The sequence below is a fragment of the Mytilus trossulus genome, chromosome 12 (assembly GCF_036588685.1).
Source record: "Mytilus trossulus isolate FHL-02 chromosome 12, PNRI_Mtr1.1.1.hap1, whole genome shotgun sequence".
NCBI classification, from domain to species: Eukaryota; Metazoa; Mollusca; class Bivalvia; order Mytilida; family Mytilidae; genus Mytilus; species Mytilus trossulus.
The window spans coordinates 15,943,790-15,962,783 of NC_086384.1; the positions used below are offsets into that span (position 1 = coordinate 15,943,790).

The 18,994-nt window shown below is 32.3% G+C and overlaps 1 protein-coding gene across 5 annotated transcripts; it reads right to left on the minus strand.

Annotated features, from left to right (window-relative positions):
- Positions 1 to 1,317: 1,317 nt before the first annotated feature.
- LOC134692815 (EEF1A lysine methyltransferase 4-like) lies at positions 1,318 to 18,621 on the minus strand. 5 transcript variants are annotated; one of them, XM_063553388.1, is made up of 4 exons: positions 18,518 to 18,621; positions 14,838 to 14,994; positions 13,669 to 13,955; positions 1,318 to 1,658 (listed from the first exon to the last, which is right to left on the minus strand). In XM_063553388.1, exons 2-4 carry the CDS (start codon positions 14,992 to 14,994, stop codon positions 1,356 to 1,358), a joined length of 747 nt encoding a protein of 248 aa, XP_063409458.1. In that variant the 5' UTR covers positions 18,518 to 18,621; the 3' UTR covers positions 1,318 to 1,355. The 5 variants fall into 5 exon arrangements, with proteins under 5 accessions (XP_063409458.1, XP_063409459.1, XP_063409461.1 ...); XM_063553389.1 differs by having other exon boundaries at positions 18,530 to 18,614; XM_063553391.1 differs by having other exon boundaries at positions 18,513 to 18,606.
- Between the last annotated feature and the right edge of the window lie 373 nt (positions 18,622 to 18,994).

The window sequence follows — 18,994 nt, forward strand, 5'->3', positions numbered from 1 at the left end:
TTACAAAAGAAATACTGGACACTTCATTGATGAGTTTATCCTAATACACCTATCTATAGATGGACTGGTTTATTATGAGCGAATCGGTTAAACTCCGCCCAGTCAAGTGAAATAAATCGAGAAATAGATAGGGTGTCTTCCTCCATCTTGGATTTGGAAATACCAGAAAACAAGGTCTAGATCTTTAATAGAATGTGCAAATTTTAAGATTAGTAGGTAATTCAGGTGTAAGAACTTTCACTTAAATATAGAAAATGATATGTTTTATCATATTTATTGTTGGATTTTACAAAAAAACAGTTATCTCTTGTTAAATTAATATCTTTTTTAAACTTTGCCACATAAGGGGAGGCAACTAAAATTCAAGGGCAGATAATTCAGATTAAGGTATTTTAACAATAGAATGTGTTAGGAATTTACCTATTTTACTATGTAGCAAGAAAACGGGTCCGGTGACCCCATTTTTTCTTTTTCTTAATTAAAAGCGTACTATTAAAGCTATCTTCTCCAATGTTTTCTCAAAATTGTATGGAGTTGTTTACGCTTGATTGTAGAAAATTGGGTTTCTTATGCATAATCTATACAAAATCTGTCTGACAATTTTGAACACCGTGTAGGGTGAAAATAAGCACGGTGACCCATTCTTTTTATTACTTTTTTTTAAAAAAGCATTAGAAAAACTTCATTTTGGCAAATTATTAAAAAATTCTATGGATTATAATTTAGACACCCCATCTACCTTAACTCGATCATTAAGACATTGAAAACAAGAATGTGTACCTAGTACATGGATGTCCCATACATATATCCCATACTCACCATCATTTTCTATGCTCAATGGGCTATATAAATGGGGGGAATCTCTAATTTGGCATTGAAATTATAAAGATCATATCATAAGGAACATGCGTACTAAGTTTCAGGTTGATTGGACTTCAACTTCATCAAAAACTACCTCCACCAAAAACTTTAAACTAAAGCGGGACAGACAGACGAAGGGACGGGCGATTGAACAGATGGATTCAAAGGTCAGAAAATATAATGCCAAAAAATGGGGCATAAAAATTACCATCTAGCAATATCTTTTTGTGTTTGATATGGTTAAAGGGTTGCTGTTGGATCAAATAGATCAAATACCTCCTCCCAGTGAAGGATAAAAAAATATGCATAAGGAAAAGCTAACTAACTGCCATAAGATTTCCACCTGTGCCTGTCCCTTAATCCGTCTTGCATTTCACTTGAAACAGTGTACCATTAGTTCTTGTTCTGCTACAGTTCTACTGTTTATGCTAAAATGAAAATTAATCAAGTCTACCGAAGGACAAATTTAATTTACAAAAATTGAACGAATACAATCAAAGTTCTATCCAATTTAAAAAGTTCTCATTATCTTCATACTCAAGATATTCAATAGTTCTGTCTTCTTCAGTCTTACTTTTTAACTTTTTTGCTGTCCTTTCCTTTTCCTTTTCACTATCTTCCAATGACAACTTAGAACCTTTCTGCATCACATAATAATAATAATGAAAATTTTGTCCAAAATGTTTTTGTTCCACTGACCAATCAAATACTGTCCTTGCATAATGTGGTTTACGAAAATGAGGCTGTGCAAAAGTTACTGATATGAATTTTCCATCTGCCTTCAACACTGTCTGAACCTGAAATATAATAGACAATATGTATCGAAATATTCTTAGTGGTCAATAAGATACAGTTATGATAGGTATTTTCATAAACTTCATGTGACTTTTTTTGGTGATAATTTTCCATCTCAGGCTTTTTGACTATGATGGGCTGTAAAAGATGGAAATTACGTTGACATTATAAATTTTTTTGTCTTTAATGTTATAGTTCCTTTCTGTGTATGTTATATTTTAGTGTTTTGTTTCTGTTTTGTCATTGTTCTCCTCTTATATTTGATGAGTTTCCCTCAGTTTAAGTTTGAACCCGGATTTGTTTTTTCTCAATCGATTTATAAATTTCGAACAGTGCTATACTACTGTTGCCATATTTGCCTTGGAAACTATAGTCAAGTTCTGAGGCCACACTTTAAAGTATTTTGGTTTGCCCAAACCCTACCCAAAGGTTGAGACAGTGGGTAGGTAGGTAGGCATTTTCTTTTTTTTTCAAAAAAAGAAATTGAAGTATCAGATGTTTATTAGTCTTCATGTCTATTTGATTAAAAAAAACTTCTTCAAATCAGGACAATAAAAAAAATTGAGTAGGCAGCTTTTTTTCTGGGTAGGTAGCGTTTGGGCAAACAAACCTATTTTTTATTATGGCCTGAGTGAATACAATGTGACTCTATGTTGATAGAAATATATACTGACATTAAATGAATAAATTTTTATATGATACCAGCATAACAGGTACCACATGTGGAGTAGAATCTCCCTGTCCTTACAAACTTCCAAGATCATCTTCTGTATTTCAAGGGTTTGTGTTACTCAGTCGTTAGTATATGCAGTGTTTTGTAGATCAATGTTTGAATATATGTGACCTTCAACAGTAGTAAACCGCTGTTAAGATTTATTCTATTTCAGAAGTCTATTAGGATGTAACTTGTTATAGTTTTTTATTTCTGTGTCATTTGGTCTGTTGTGGACAGTTGTCTCATAGGCAATCATATCACATCTTCTTTTTATTTTTACATGAAATGTGTTACAGCTATAATAATCTATGAAATATAATGAAAAAATTCTAGCAGATTTAAATTTTTCTGGAATAGTTAATTATGTTTTTATAGTAAAAGTGTGGTTGGATTGACTACAAAATTAAAACTTCATATCTTTGCTTTCCTTAAATTTTCTATTGATACATTTCTAAACCAGATGCTCCGCAGGGTGCAGCTTTATACGACCACAGAGGTTGAACCCTGAACGGTTGGGGCAAGTATGGACACAACAGTCAAGCTGGAGTCAGCTCTAAATTTGGATTGTGATTAAATAGTTGACACAGCATAGGTTTCTGACACAGAATGAATGTGGTCTAATAAACTTAAAATTTCTGTTTTGCCTTTGAGCAATTCACCAAGCTGTTGAATATTAATCCTCTCAAAAAAAATTTTGAAGAAATTTTCTTTTTATTTATGAAATTTCAAAAGAGAAAAATTGCCCTCCCTCCAATTTTTTTTTCACATCCCCCTATCCTTTATTCCAAACCTGATCTCAATTCAAATTTCTAATGGAGTTAAGTCAAGTCATTAAAGATTGCATATTTTGGCGTTAATATTGAGTCACTGATAAGGTCTTTGCATCGGAACTAAACACATTTATTCTAAAAACAGTTGTTGGTATGACACGGGTTATGTTCTTCTCATATATGTTATGATGGTATGATAATAAACCCCTAACGGGAAGGATTGTGCCTGATGTTCATATGATGAAATCATAATCTTTCAGTCTGTTTAATTGAAGTCTGGAGCTGGCATGTCAGTTAACTGCTAGTAGTCTGTTGTTATTTATGTATTATTGTCATTTTGTTTATTTTCTTTGGTAACATCTTCTGACATCAGACTCGGACTTTTCTTTAACTGAATTTTAATGTACGTATTGTTATGCGTTTACTTTTCTACATTGGTTAGAGGTATAGGAGGAGGGTTGAGATCTCACAAACATGTTTAACCACGCCGCATTTTTGCGCCTGTCTCAAGTCAGGAGCCTCTGGCCTTTGTTAGTCTTGTTTTATTTTAATTTTAGTTTCTTGTGTACAATTTGGAAATTAGTATGGCTTTCATTATCACTGAACTAGTATATAATTGTTTAGGGGCCAGCTGAAGGACGCTTCCGGGTGAGGGAATTTCTCGCTTCATTGAGGACCTGTTGGTGACCTTCTGCTGTTGTTTTTTTATTTGGTCGGGTTGTTGTCTCTTTGACACATTCCCCATTTCCATTCTCAATTTTATTTGCAACAATAATTACTCATTTAAATACATCAAAATATTAAAATGTAAAAAAGTGCTTGTTATCACTGAATGGTAAAGATTGTTTTAATTCATCAGTTGGTAGTAAAAGTGAATATACATTGTATATTGTATAAAACAATGATTTAAGTTGATTCAACTACCTATTCTACAAAGATAGATAACTCCAATTGAAATTCTTGCTATTGCACAATATTGTGCAATTAGATATTTCTTGCTATTGCGCAATACTGTGAAATTGAAAATACTTGCTATTGCACAATACTGTGCAATTGAAGATTTCTTGCTATTGCGCAATATTGCGCAATTGAAAATTTCTTGCTATTGCACAATACATCATATAATAATTTTAGATCCTGATTTGGACCAACTTGAAAAATGGGTCCATAATCAAAAATCTAAGAACATGTTTGGATTCAGCATATCAAAGAACCCCAAGAATTCAATTTTTGTTAAAATCAAACTAAGTTTAATTTTGGACCCTTTGGACTTAAATGTAGACCAATTTGAAAACAGGACCAAAACTTAAGAATCTACATGCACAGTTAGATTTGGCATATCAAAGAACCCCATTTATTCAATTTTTTATGAAATCAAACAAAAGTTTGATTTTGGACCCTTTGAGCCCCTTATTCCTAAACTGTTTAGGACCAAAACTCCCAAAATCAATAACATCCTTCCTTTTATGGTCATAAACATTGTGTTTAAATTTAATAGATTTCTATTAACTTATACTAAAGTTATGGTGCAAAAACCAAGAAAAATGCTTTTTTGGACCCCTTTTTGGCACCTTATTCCTAAACTGTTAGGACCAAAACTCTCAAAATCAATACTTTCCTTCCTTTTGTGGTCATATTAACCTTGAATTTAAATTTCATAGATTTCTATTCACTAATATTAAGTAATGGTGCGTAAACCAAGAAAAATGCTTATTTGGACCCCTTTTTGGCCCCTTATTCCTAAACTGTTAGAACAAAAACTCCCAAAATCAATCCCAACCTTCCTTTTGTGGTCATTAACCTTGTGTCAAAGTTTAATAGATTTCTGTTTACTTAAACTAAAGTTACTGTGCGAAAAAACAAGAAAATGCTTATTTGGGCCCTTTTTGGCCCCTTATTCCTAAAATGTTGGGATCAAAACTCCCAAAATCAATCCCAACCTTCCTTTTGTGGTCATAAACCTTGTGTTAAAATTTCATAGATTTCTATTCACTTTTACTAAAGTTAGAGTGCGAAAACTAAAAGTATTCGGACGACGACGACGCCAACGACGACGCCAACGTGATAGCAATATACGACGATTTTTTTTTCAAATTATGCGGTCGTATAAAAAGCACAGAAAAAAACAGAATATTTTGGATAAAAGATGAGTTTGTTTACATATTGTCTAAATATCACTAAAACAACTGATACCACAAGGGTATATATGTTGTGTACAAGTTATCATTTTGTACAAATTATAATGTGTACAAAAATATTGCACAAATTATAATTTTTATTTTTACTTTGTACAAAACGTGCCTGTACAAATTACAATTTGTACAAAATTTGACCAAAATTCACTTATAACATGTACAACAGTTTAAATATGAATTTTGGTGGAAATGCATTGATTCACACGTTAGAATTGGTAAATACCTGACCACGAGCTAAACCTTATAACAAAATACACCGTTTTTACACCCCAAGGATTCATTTTTTGTCAAAATCAAACTTAGTTTAATTTTGGACCCTTTGGACCTTAATGTAGACCAATTTGAAAACGGGACCAAAATTTAAGAATCTACATACACAGTTAGATTCGGCATATCAAAGAACCCAAATTATTCAATTTTTGATAAAATCAATCAAAGTTTAATTTTGGACCCTTTGGGCCCCTTATTCCGAAACTGTTAGGACCAAAACTCCCAAAATCGATACCATCCTTCCTTTTATGGCCATAAACCTTGTGTTTAAATTTAATAGATTTCTATTTACTTATACTAAAGTTATGGTGCAAAAACCAAGAAAAATGCTTATTTGGACCCCTTTTTGGCCCCTTATTCCTAAATTGTTCGGACCAAAACTCCCAAAATCAATACTTACCTTCCTTTTGTGGTCATATTAACCTTGTGTTTAAATTTCATAGATTTCTATTCACTAATACTTAAGTTATGGTGCGAAAACCAAGAAAAATGCTTATTTGGACCCCTTTTTGGACCCTAATTCCTAAACTGTTAGAACCAAAACTTCCAAAATCAATCCCAACCTTTCTTTTGTGGTCATAAACCTTGTGTCAAAATTTAATAGATTTCTGTTTACTTAAACTAAAGTTACTGTGCAAAAACCAAGAAAAATGCTTATTTGGACCCCTTTTTGGCCCCTTATTCCTAAATTGTTCGGACCAAAACTCCCAAAATCAATCCCAACCTTCCTTTTGTGGTCATAAACCTTGTGTTAAAATTTCATAGATTTCTATTCACTTTTACTAAAGTTAGAGTGCGAAAACTAAAAGTATTCGGACGACGACGACGCCAACGTGATAGCAATATACGACGATTTTTTTTTCAAATTTTGCGGTCGTATAAAAAGCACAGAAAAAAACAGAATATTTTGGATAAAAGATGAGTTTGTTTACATATTGTCTAAATATCACTAGAACAACTGATACCACAAGGGTATATATGTTGTGTACAAGTTATCATTTTGTACAAATTATAATGTGTACAAAAATATTGCACAAATTATAATTAATTTTGTATTTTGACTTTGTACAAAACGTGCCTGTACAAATTACAATTTGTACAAAATTTGACCAAAATTCACTTATAACATGTACAACAGTTTAAATATGAATTTTGGTGGAAATGCATTGATTCACACGATTGAATTGGTAATTACCTGACCACACACTAAACCTTATAACAAAATACACCGTTTTTACACAACTACAAAAGGCATTTTTTTGAGTATAAAGTAAACAAATAGGATTTTTTTCAAATTTCAAACATATACTGTAAACCAACTTTTTTTCGCGAGCGATTTATTTTCGCGACTTTCGCGAGTAGAAAAATAACGCGAATATAAATCGTCGCGAATATGTCAATCTTTGATCTTTCCTTAATAAACGTCATTAATTAAATCAGATAATCGCGAAATTAAATAGCCACGAAGTGGTCAAGAAAAGGTAAAACGCGAAATAAAGTATTCGCGAAAATAAGTTGGTTTACAGTATTGTACATTTATGTTCATTTAATGAATTAATCATTGAGGCAAATAATTCATATTTTGTCAAAGTTTTTAAAAGCAACACATATATCAAGTATATTTTTTTCATGGTCATGAGTCTGCCGTGGTACAAGTTTGCAACGATTGCAGTTCGTTAACGTTAGTATTGGTTGACTGTTAGAAGTTCAAATTGACTTAAGTACGAGCTTGTAAAAGTATGAAAAGACTTGCTTCCCTGGAAAGAAATATGATTTTGTGTTCAACTGTACACTAAGTTATCAAACAGGAGTGGGTAGGGTGACCCTAAGGACTCTCCCTATATTTCATTTGATCAGTTCTCATAAATGAATATACATGGTTTAATTTAAAGGTGGGGTCTCAACTGTTTCCAATTTCTCAATCAGGAGGGGTGGGGTGACTGCAGGGACTCTTCCTATATTTCATTTTATTGAGAGGTGGGGATCCCAACTGTTTCCAAGTTCTTAAACAGAAGGGTATGGTGACCACAAGGACTTCCCCTATATTTCATTTGATTTGTTATATAGTCCCATACATGAGTATATATATATGCTTAAGGGGTGAGGATCTCGAATGTTTCCCAAGTTCTCAAACAGGAAGGTGTACAGTGACCATAGGGACCCCCTTATAATTATTTGATTTGGAATAATATTATCTCATACATAAATATATATGGTTTAAGATTGTGGATCTCGACCATTATTATTTCTCAAACAGGAAGGGGTAGAGTGGCCCCACGAACTCCATCTATATTTCATATGATTCGTTATATTGTCCCATACATGAATATATATGGTTTAGGGGTGGGGATCTTGACCGTTACCAAGTTCTCCAACAGGAGGGGAGGGGTGAACCCCCTATATTTCATTTGAATAGTTATATTGTCCCATACATGAATAAATATGGTTTAGGGTTGAGGATCTCGAATGTTTCCAAGTTCTCAAACAGGAGGATGAACAGTGACCATAGGGACCCCCACATTATTCCTTTGATTTGTAATATTGTCCCATATTACATGAATGTATATGGTTTAAGATTGGTGATCTCAACTGTTTCCAATTTCTCTAACCGGAAGGTGGAAAGTGGACCCAAATATATATGGTTTAGGGGTGGGGATCTCGACCGTTTCCAAGTGCTCAAATAGGAGGGGTGGGTGATCCCAAGGGACTCCCTCTACATATTTCATTTGATTTGTTATATTGTCCACTACATGAAGATATATGGTTTAGGGATAGGGATCTCGACCGTTACCAAGTTATCAAACAGGAGGAATGGAATTCAGGGGCAGCAACCTAACAACAAGTTGTCAGATTCATCTCAAAATTTCAGGGCAGATAGATTTTGACCAGATAAACAATTTTATCCCTTGTCAGATTTGCTCTAAATGCTTTGGTTTTTGAGTTATAAGCCAAAATCTGCATTTTACCCCTATGTTCTATTTTTAGCTGTGGCGCCCATCTTGATTGGATGGCCGGGTCTTCAGACACATTTTCAAACTAAATACCCCAAAGATGATTGTGGCCAAGTTTGGATTAATTTGGCCTCGTAGTTTCAGAGAAGATTTTTCTAAAAGATTACTAAGATTAACAAAAAATGGTTAAAAAATGACTATAAAGGGCAATAACTCCTAAAGGGGTCAAGTGACCATTTCGGTCATTTTGACTTTTTTGTAAATCTTACTTTGCTGAAAATTATAGCTGTTTACAGTTTATCTCTATCTATAATAGTTTTCAAGATAATAACCAAAAACAGTAAAATTTCCTTAAAATTACCAATTCAGGGGCAGCAACCCAACAACGGGTTGTCTGATTCATCTGAAAATTTCAGGGCAGATAGATCTTCATCTGATAAACAATTTTACCCATGTCAGATTTGCTCTAAATGCTTTGGTTTTGAGTTATATGCTTAAAACTGCATTTAATCCCTATGTTCTATTTCTAGCCATGGCGGCCATCTTGGTTGGTTGGCCGGGTGTTTAGTGGCGAGGTTTATTACCTTTTGGTAAACAAGTAATAATCCCTTGTTTTTGTGTAACAGATAGTTCCCCTGTTTTTGTACCATAATTTAAAGAATTTACAATAAAAATTTGAAGATCCTTCCAAAAAAATTTATAGAACTCTGCTGAAAAACCATCCGTTCCAGGGGTTTTGTTGTTTTTCATTTTTTTCAATGCTTCTCCAGCTTCTTTAACAGTAATTGTACCTTCCAAGTTTTCTCTTTCCTGAGATGAAAGTATAGGAACATTTATATTTTTCAAGTCTTTTTTAAGATCATTTAAAGTACTTTTAGTATCCCTTTTTTTATAAAGATTGTCATAAAAATATTTAACTTCATTCAAAATATCTTTTTGTTTTGTTATAATTTCCCCATTTTCTTTCTCTACTTTGGGAATAATTTTGCTCATAAAATTGCGTGATTCTAAGCCACAGAAATAATTAGTAGGTTTTTCCCCTTCCTGTATCCATTGGACACGGGATCTTACTAATTTCCCTTTTAATTTTTGTGTTCGTAAACTTTCAAGCTCATGTTTTTTTGCTTCTAATGCGTTAATGGAATGTTCATCAACTCTTTCCTCTAATTGAGTTATTTCATTTCGAAGATTTTGTTCCCTTTTTTCGTCTTGCTTTTTTTTATAGCTTGAGTATGAAATTGTCTTCCCCCTAATTTCCATAAGAAGAGTCTCAAGCAAAAGCTGACAATTAATTCTAAAATGAATGTCTGTATTATCTATTTTGTCAATATTTTCCATATTATAAACTAAAGCACAATATTGTGTTTTCACTTCCTGAATTTTTTGCTTAATAGTATTTATATAGTCTATATCATATAATAAAGAGTTGTTAAACTTCCACAAACCTTTCCCCCTAATGAAAGGGTTAAATTCTAAATCTAGCAAAATCATAGAGTGATCTGACCGATAGCTTGGAAGTATATTACAATTTTTTAGACTGTTTAAAAAATTTTCAGTGAGAAGAAAAAAGTCTAATCTAGCCTGTTTAAAAGGATTTCTCTTCCTCCAGGTGTATTGCTGTACATCTGGAAAAAGTTCTCTATACGGGTCTATCAAATTTCTTTCTTCAATAAATTCCAATACTTTTTCCCTAGCTTTCGAATTGTTAATATTCACATAGTTGCAATAATCTATACATGGGTTTTGGACAAGATTGAAATCACCACAAATAACAAAGTATTCATTTTCAAAATCATCAATAACAGACATAATATTAGAAAAAAAATCAGGATTGTCTGTATTTGGTCCATATAGACATACAAGAGTTATCTTTCTATTTTCTACAAGAATATCTAAAATTAAATAGTTTCCATTTATATCTTTTTTTTCTTTCAATACTTTGCATTCAAAATTATTATTGAACAAAATAGCTACCCCTCAAGAGTTTGAGCTAACAGATGAAAAATAACACTCATAACCCCACATAGATCTCACTATGTTTTCTATATCATTTGTAAAATGAGTATCCTGAATACAATATATATTACAGTTCTTTGACTTCAGCATATCAAATACGTCTCTTCTTTTTAATGTGTTACGAAGACCTTGACAATTAACAGACAAAATTTTGCAGTTTTAAGCATATAACTCAAAAACCAAAGCATTTAGAGCAAATCTGACATGGGTTAAATTGTTTATCAGGTCAAGATCTATCTGCCCTGAAATTTTCAGATGAATCAGACAACCCATTGTTGGGTTGCTGCCCCTAAATTGGTAATTTTAAGGAAATTTTACTGTTTTTGGTTATTATCTTGAATATTATTATAGATAGAGATAAACTGTAAACAGCAATAATGTTCAGCAAAGTTAGATTTACAAATAAGTAAAAATGACCAAAATGGTCAGTTGACCCCTTTAGGAGTTATTGTCCTTTATAGTCAATTTTTAACCATTTTTCGTAAATCTCCATGATCTTTTACAAAAATCTTCTCCTCTGAAACAACTGGGCCAAATTTATCCAAGCTTGGCCACAATCATCTTTGGGGTATTAAGTTTAAAAAATGTGTCCGGTGACCCAGCATCAAACCAAGATGGCCGCCAAGGCTAAAAATAGATCATGGAGGTTAAATGCAGTTTTTGGTTATTTCTCAAAAACCAAATCATTTCGAGCATATCTGACATGGAGTTAAATTGTTTATCTGCCCTGAAATTTTAAGATGAATGGGACAACCCGTTGTTGGGTTGCTGCCCCTGAATTGGTAATTTTAAGGAAATTTTGCTGTTTTTGGATATTATCTTGAATATTATTATGGATAGTGATAAACTGTGAACAGCAAAAATGTTCAGCAAAGTAAGATTTACAAATAAGTCAACAGGACCAAAATGGTCAATTGACCCCTATAGGAGTTATGGCCCTTTATAGTCAATTTTTAACCATTTTTCGTATATCTTAGTTAACTTTTACAAAAATCTTCTCTGAAACTACTGGGCCAAATTTTACCAAACATAGCCAGAATCATTATTAGGCTATCTTGTTTAAAAATTGTGTTTTGTGACCAGGCAAACCAACCAAGATGGCCGCTACAGCTAAAAATAGAACATAGGGGTAAAATGCAGTTTTTGGCTTATAACTGAAAAACCAAAGCATTTAGAGCAAATCTGACGGGGTAAAATTGGTTATCTGGTCAACATCTAATCTGCCCTGAAATTGTTAGATGAATCGGACAACTCGTTGTTAGGTTGCTGCCCCTAAATTGGTAATTTTAAGGAAATTTTGCTGTTTTTGGTTATTATCTTGAATATTATTATAGATAGAGATAAACTGTAAACAGCAATAATGTACAGCAATTTAAGACTCAAAAATAAGTCAAAATGACCATAATAGTCAATTGACCCCCCTAAGAAGTTATTGTCCTTTATAATCAATTTTTAACAATTTTCATAAAATTTGTAAATTTTTACTAACATTTTCCACTGAAACTACACAGACAAGTTCATTATAGATAGAGATAATTGTAAGCAGCAAGAATGTTCAGTAAAGTAAGATGTACAAACACATCACAATCACCTTAATACAATTTTGACATGAACTGCCTGCTTCCTTTGTTTAATTCACATATACCAAGTTTAGCGACACAGGCTCTTTAGAGCCCCTAGTTTAAACTAGATACCCCAATGATGTTTGTGGCCAAGTTTGGTTTAATTTGGCCCAGTAGTTTCAGAGGAGAAGATTTTTGTAAAAGTTAAGGCAGGTCGCCAAGTGATGGGAAAAGCAAAGGGCCAAGTGAGCTAAAAATGATTATATTTGTAAAATGTGATATGAATCGTGAAAGATTGTGTACAGCATTTTGATGATCGTGAAAAGGATCTCAAAAGATTCGTTGCCACTTATTCGTTATTTCAAAAAGTCCATGAAATCAATCAAATCTGTCTTTAAACATATGATAATTTATATTTGAAATTGGTACATCAAAAGATTTGATTTACATGACTTATTCTGCTTCACTTTTGTTTGTGGAAAGATTGATGGTTCAATGCCATTGGGTCTGATGATTTTATATTACTACACCAACTAGTTTTCTTAAAAAAATAAAAGTCTGTCTGTCTGCTCTGCATAAGTTTTATGTTGTTTTATACACAGTCATAGATATTTATAAAACAAAGATCCTTGTTGAAAAAAACATTGATAAAAAACGGAAGAAAAACACCTGACATATTCCTGACCAAATGGGGTGATTAATCTCGCTTTCTTTCTGGGATATTTATTTGTCTAAAAGTCTAACTGAAGCAGTGAAATACACATGTTTATTCACAGCAACGGTTCCTGAGCTTCAACGTCCACTATGTGAAGCAGTTTAAAAAATGCTTGTAAAACAGGTCGTCATGGATTTGAGAGTCAAAAGATGGTTTGCAATACCCTATTCCATAAATCACTAGATCACCTGCTCAAACGAATGTTATAGAACTTCTTTTGATTTTTTTTAACTTAGGTGTACTGTGTGGTCATTTAATAGCAATTAGATAATGTATATCAATGCTTTTTTCACCAAAATCTATATAATAAATTATTGTACAAGTTATAAGTGAATGTTTTTCCATTTTTGTACAAATTGTAATTTGTACAAGCACTTTTTGTACAAATTATAATTTGTACAAAGTCAAAATACAATTATAATTTGTGCACCATTTTTGTACAAATTATAATTTGTACAAACATTGACAAAATGATATTAAACTTGTACACAACATATATATGGCAAAACCATACATCTCAATAGATTAAATAATAATTTTCAAAAAGCACAAAAAGACTCACATATTAAATCTGAACTTTTAAAACTAAGCAATAGATGGTTTTTTTTTTATGTATTCTTGATTTTTTTTTTATCTTAATGATATTCTATTTCAAAAGCAAGACCATACAATATATTAGTAAAGACAGACACATTTTGTTTTCATAATTCAACCCCTTAAATGCTTTAATCTGGATATTTACACCTGACTTAGCACATTTTCAATTGTTTTGTTTTCGTAATTCAACCCCTACAATGCTTTAATTTGAATATTTTTACCTGAGTCAGCACATTTTCGATTGTTTTCTCTGTTTCTTCACTAATATTCCATGGATCTTTTTCATGAACCATCAAAGCGTCAAGTGTCCCTTTCTCTAAGACCACATCAAATGTTTCTGGTTCATATGTCATATTGAGAATGTCCATAACTTCCCATGACATGCCAGGATACTTCTGTTGGCATTTGTTCCTCATGTTCTCAATAACAACGGGAGAATAATCTGTATTTGTGATATTTAAGAAGCCATCTTGATACATGTCTTCGCTCATTAAACTGTTGCCACAACCTATGTATATAACATGTAAAAAAGAAATTACAAATAAAAGTGAAACAATACCTGGTAAATCTGTAGTACAATAGAGTCCCTGAAAAGGATACCTCAGGTATACAGGGTTGTTATTATAAAGCACATAAAATTTAGATAGTCTTATAACATATATAAGTTTTGTTGTTATAAGACTTTCTACATATAAATTTATGAAATAAGGTCATTAAAATTGGATATTTATATGAATAGAATTATTTCAAATGTCAATAAAGAGCTACATAATGTACATTGTATGCCACAAGCCCATGATACACCTGTCACTTTTTCAACCAATAGAGTTCCATTATAATTACTCCACTCAATTTAATATCAGGTATTTATAAAAAAAAAAAGTAATGGGAGCTTATTTTAAAAGATACAAGCAATTTACCAAAGTTTCAAGAAATTGGTTAAAAAATTAAAATACAGATAACAGTAAAACTAAAAAAATAAATCCAATAAACAGGTGTATAAACATTTAAGAATAACAGACTGAGCAATTGTATTTTTTTAATGGTCACATGAATGTGGAGTAAATGAAGATGTGTGTTTGTGTGTGTATACTCATTGATGCATGTAATGAAGGGGATGTGTTTACATACATGTATATAATATATGATGTAAGTAACAAATGAATAGCAGGAATCACTACAGCGCAGGAAATGCTAACCATTTAAGGACATCTGAGCTGAACTTGTTTTAATGGAGTTCATGTTGATCATTCGTTAGGGTGTTTTTATGCTCCTCTCGATGTTGTTGTTTGTCTGTTTACTTTCATTACTTTTGGCAAATCTTTGTTCATCTTTGACACATGTTTGACAAATGATTTTTCAGGTCTTTGTTTAAGAATCACACCCTCACCTAATATAAGAATTTTGTCAGCTGTTTTAATGTCATCTTTCAGTAAATGTTTGAATGCTTCATAATCAGAAAACCAGTCAAAAGCTTTTTCTTTAGAATAACGATCATCCCAATATGACTTGTCCCGATAATCTGTATTTCTGTCTGGTAACTCCATCTGCAAATCAAATTTTAAATATATAATAAAAAGATGGTTTAATACATTTAACACCTTCTAAACATGCCTTTTTCTATCATGTCTATAGTTACTTATAACCATTAACATGATTAATATTTTATATTTAGCATTGTGTGTACTCACTAGTGGTAAATGCCTCCCTTATCCAAAGAACACCTTGAAGGCTGCAAGGATTATCCGATAGAGTGGCATCCTTGTACACTCCCTATCAGGAATAATTATAATGTGTCACTAATGTATAAATATACCACAATTATGGATTTTATTCACCCTCTATGGATCTGTAGGTTAACCGTATAACAAATTTAAAGCAAGCTGTACTTTTTGAGCTGCGTTTTGTTGAAAAATACACCAAAAAACAACAACATCAATACATGATGTCACCATTAAAGCGTCATGAACCCCTATGAAATTTACTAACTCCCTAGGGTATCACGTCTTTAAACCAATCACAACATGATAATTTACCTGTGGTACAATAAGTACCGATTATCAGGTTATCTGCATGTTGATATCTTTAAATATCAGCTGCGATGTCAAGCAGCTAATATTTTACAATATCAGTATGCAAATAATCTGATAATCGATTTATCAGGCTATATTTGAGTGTTTCAGAAGTGTTTTCTTTGTTTCATCAGCACACAAAAGATGACTTGATAAGTTCGGGTCAAAGTTATTAATGTCGGTCCAAACATAATGATGTCGCTGATACATTTTTGTATGTCCTGGTCAAAGTTATTAAGGCCAGGTCAACATGTTTGACATCACAAAGACATGATACAGAATAATATTAAGAGCTGAACAGAGTGATGTAGACACTGAGTGGGACGACCAATAATATAAGATATATGGTTAGCTACTGACCCCATACGGATCCATAGAGGGTTAGTAAAATCCATTGGGGTGAGGTCGAAAGCCAAGTCCTCTATGGATTTTATTCACCCTCTCTGAATCCCTAGGGGGTTAGTACAAAATGTAGTTAACTGTATAACGATTTTATCACACGCTGGACTTTTTCTGCTGCATTTTATTAAAAAATAAACAACGATACAGAAAAACATTAACAAATGACGTCACCATTAAAGCATCATGAACCCCCTATGAAATTTACAAACCCCATACGGTCTCATAGGAGGTCACCATGTGACAGCATTAAACCAATCACAATGCGATATTTTACCCGTGGTGCAATAAAAGTCCTGAATGTTACTTACAAAATGTAAAGACTTACATTCCATACCAACCAAATAAAACAGCCCAATATACGATAAGAAAAGAAGCAGGTTAGATATCTCCGGTTGCACGTGTAACAGTGTAATGACAAACTATTTAGATTGGGCTTAAATTAAAATATTGATTGTTTGCCCTTTACCGACCGACCCTATAAATTCGTTGCGCCTGAAAATCTTTTATTTGTATTTACCAGCAAGATTTTATTTTATTTTATTTTTTCGTTCCTACCAAAAATCTTATATTTGTGTTTCCCGCTCAAAACTATTTTACCCGGAATTCTCGGGTTTTATCTTTAAGTTATAAGGTCAAGTCCGTTTAGTATCACCTGAGCGTTTGACATGAACACTTGCAATTGAAGTTTCAAAGCATTTGTTTGAAATCGATGTTCAGCATGTGAACGCTTCCATGATATGACATACGCTACTCTGTACCTTTATACTTAATTTAAAGAGCAGGGTTCATTTACAAAAAAGTTCGTTTGATACAAAATTATCAACGTGTGTACAAACTCATTTGTAAACGGACGTTGTATTCTATGTAGGGATGCCTTTTTGTGATCCGCAGATCAGGATGATTATGTTAATGATGTCGCTATATTATTTATATCTGACATGAACCAAAAGTGACAAAACCCTGTAAAGTGAGGAATATCTGGCAGTAAAATCGCCAAGTTTTCCATACAGGTCATTTATAAATGCGATGTCAAATACGTGAGTCGTGACAATTGTCAGAGTTTTAAGTCTTGTAGCATTTTTATTGGAAACAAAGGCACACACGATATTTTTAACACTCTAGGGACTTTTTCTACTAGTAATGTATGTCTGCCAGGACATATCTTATCAATACAAAGTTATCTTTTACAGAAAATCTTAAGGTAAGCATACAAGGTACATAGTACAGAATATAAGTGCAAGTTCAAACTCTTCAAAGTTCCAGGCATATAAACGTCGAAGATATGCGGCACAGCTCTATATTTTGATATTTGAAAACAAAATAGTAGTGCATATGAATTAGGGGACGACCATTTGATATTCTGGGGGGGGGGGGGGGCAGGAGGATTTTGAAAATAAATAACTCAGCCTTGATAATCACAAAAATAAATGGTTTGTTCTGTGGTAGTTTGAAAATAAATAACCTGACTTGCAATGTATTGAAAATAAATAACTTAGCAGGTCTATAGCTTCTTGGGCCTTCAGCAGTATCAAAACCCTTCAAATTTTTTTTGCCTCGCTCCGCTCGGCAAAAAATGTTTAACAATACTTTTAAAAAAGGCTAGATAAAACCAAACTAAATTAACTGTAATACTATGTATGTATGTTGTATGCAATACATGTATATTGCTTGGGAATATAAATGATTCATTTTGTGAAGAAAATTATAAAATACATAATCTAATTATACCAATTGTCTTTTATAATATACTTATTACTATGTATTTGTGTTCCGCTAGTCCTTTCTTGCTATGTATTTGTGTTTCGCTAGTCCTTTCTCACTATGTATTATCTTAGTATATTTGTATATATATTGTCCTCTTGTACACAAGTCATGCAAGTATGTGTCTGAGGTTATGAAATATATCTTGAATCTTAAAATTTCTGCAGGGGATACTGATCTTTTCTGATTAAATGGTACATAATGACTTGACTATACATATATTATTCATAATTAACAAATATTTAAAAAAATGTATGTTTTCGACTATCATAAATATAGTTGTGAAAATGAATAATCAGTTCCTTGCTTTAATGAAAATGAAAAATCTTGCTACAATAGTGCAGAAAATGAATAATCTGTCCTCTCAGTTTACAAAAATAAATAACCGATCAAAAACAAATCCTCCTGGCCCCCCCAGAATATCAAATGGTTGTCCCCTTAGCTTCACATTCTACGTGATATTTTTTTTTTAAACTAATAGTCCCAGAAAACTTATTTGCAAAAACCAAACAGACACAAATTACATTCATTGACATTATGCAGAGTTTGTATCTATAAAATAAAATATTATACCTACCTGCCTACCCATGACAAATAATATACCGAGCCAAGTTATTTTTTTGGGGAAAAAAATAAAATATTTTACCTACCTACCTACCCTGTTTCAAAACATAGGGTCGGAAAAGGGCAAACAAACAATATTTTAATTTAGGCCTTACCTGATTATTTTGACACACAACAGTTGTCACGAATTTAGCCTTTTAGGAATCAAACAACAAAATAAATAAACCTCTTGTCTTTAAAATTCAAATTAGAAGTATATAATGTACTTTACTTGTGTATTTACATGTCGCTTCACTGTTTGAACTAGCAAAGAAGTTGAGAATTTATACAAAATTGTCGATTGTCGATTGTCGATCTAAATTATGAACCGGAAATTGGAAATTGGAGAGAAAAATACCGATTCCGGAGAACGATTAACTGTACTCCGTACTTTTTAAAAAATATATATTATTGTAAAACGTCCAGTGAAAAATATTTCATGGATATTCGAAAATACCACCCTTTGGAAAAGTCTTATTGTGGACAAGGACTATATACGTCCCTGCTGTGGATTAAAGTTCAATTTCAAATTCAAAAGTATTATTTATGAACGAAAACAGAATATGAATCTTTGATATCGTTTTATTACTAACAGAACACTTTAAACAGTGTTATATATATATATATTTTTTTTTTAATAAAATGGGGACGGTATATAATCATTCATTGCCATAGACTAGTCCAAATAATTATAACGCCTAAAAAGGCT

Excerpts from the sequence above, each read along its gene's own strand:
- LOC134692815 (XM_063553388.1), bottom strand. The coding sequence starts at position 14,994 with ATGGAGTTACCAGACAGAAATACAGATTATCGGGACAAGTCATATTGG. Across the intron at positions 13,956-14,837 it reads TGACAAAATTCTTATATTAG|GTTGTGGCAACAGTTTAATG; the intron begins GTGAGGGTGTGA and ends TTATATACATAG. Across the intron at positions 1,659-13,668 it reads TCGAAAATGTGCTGACTCAG|GTTCAGACAGTGTTGAAGGC; the intron begins GTAAAAATATTC and ends ATTATATTTCAG.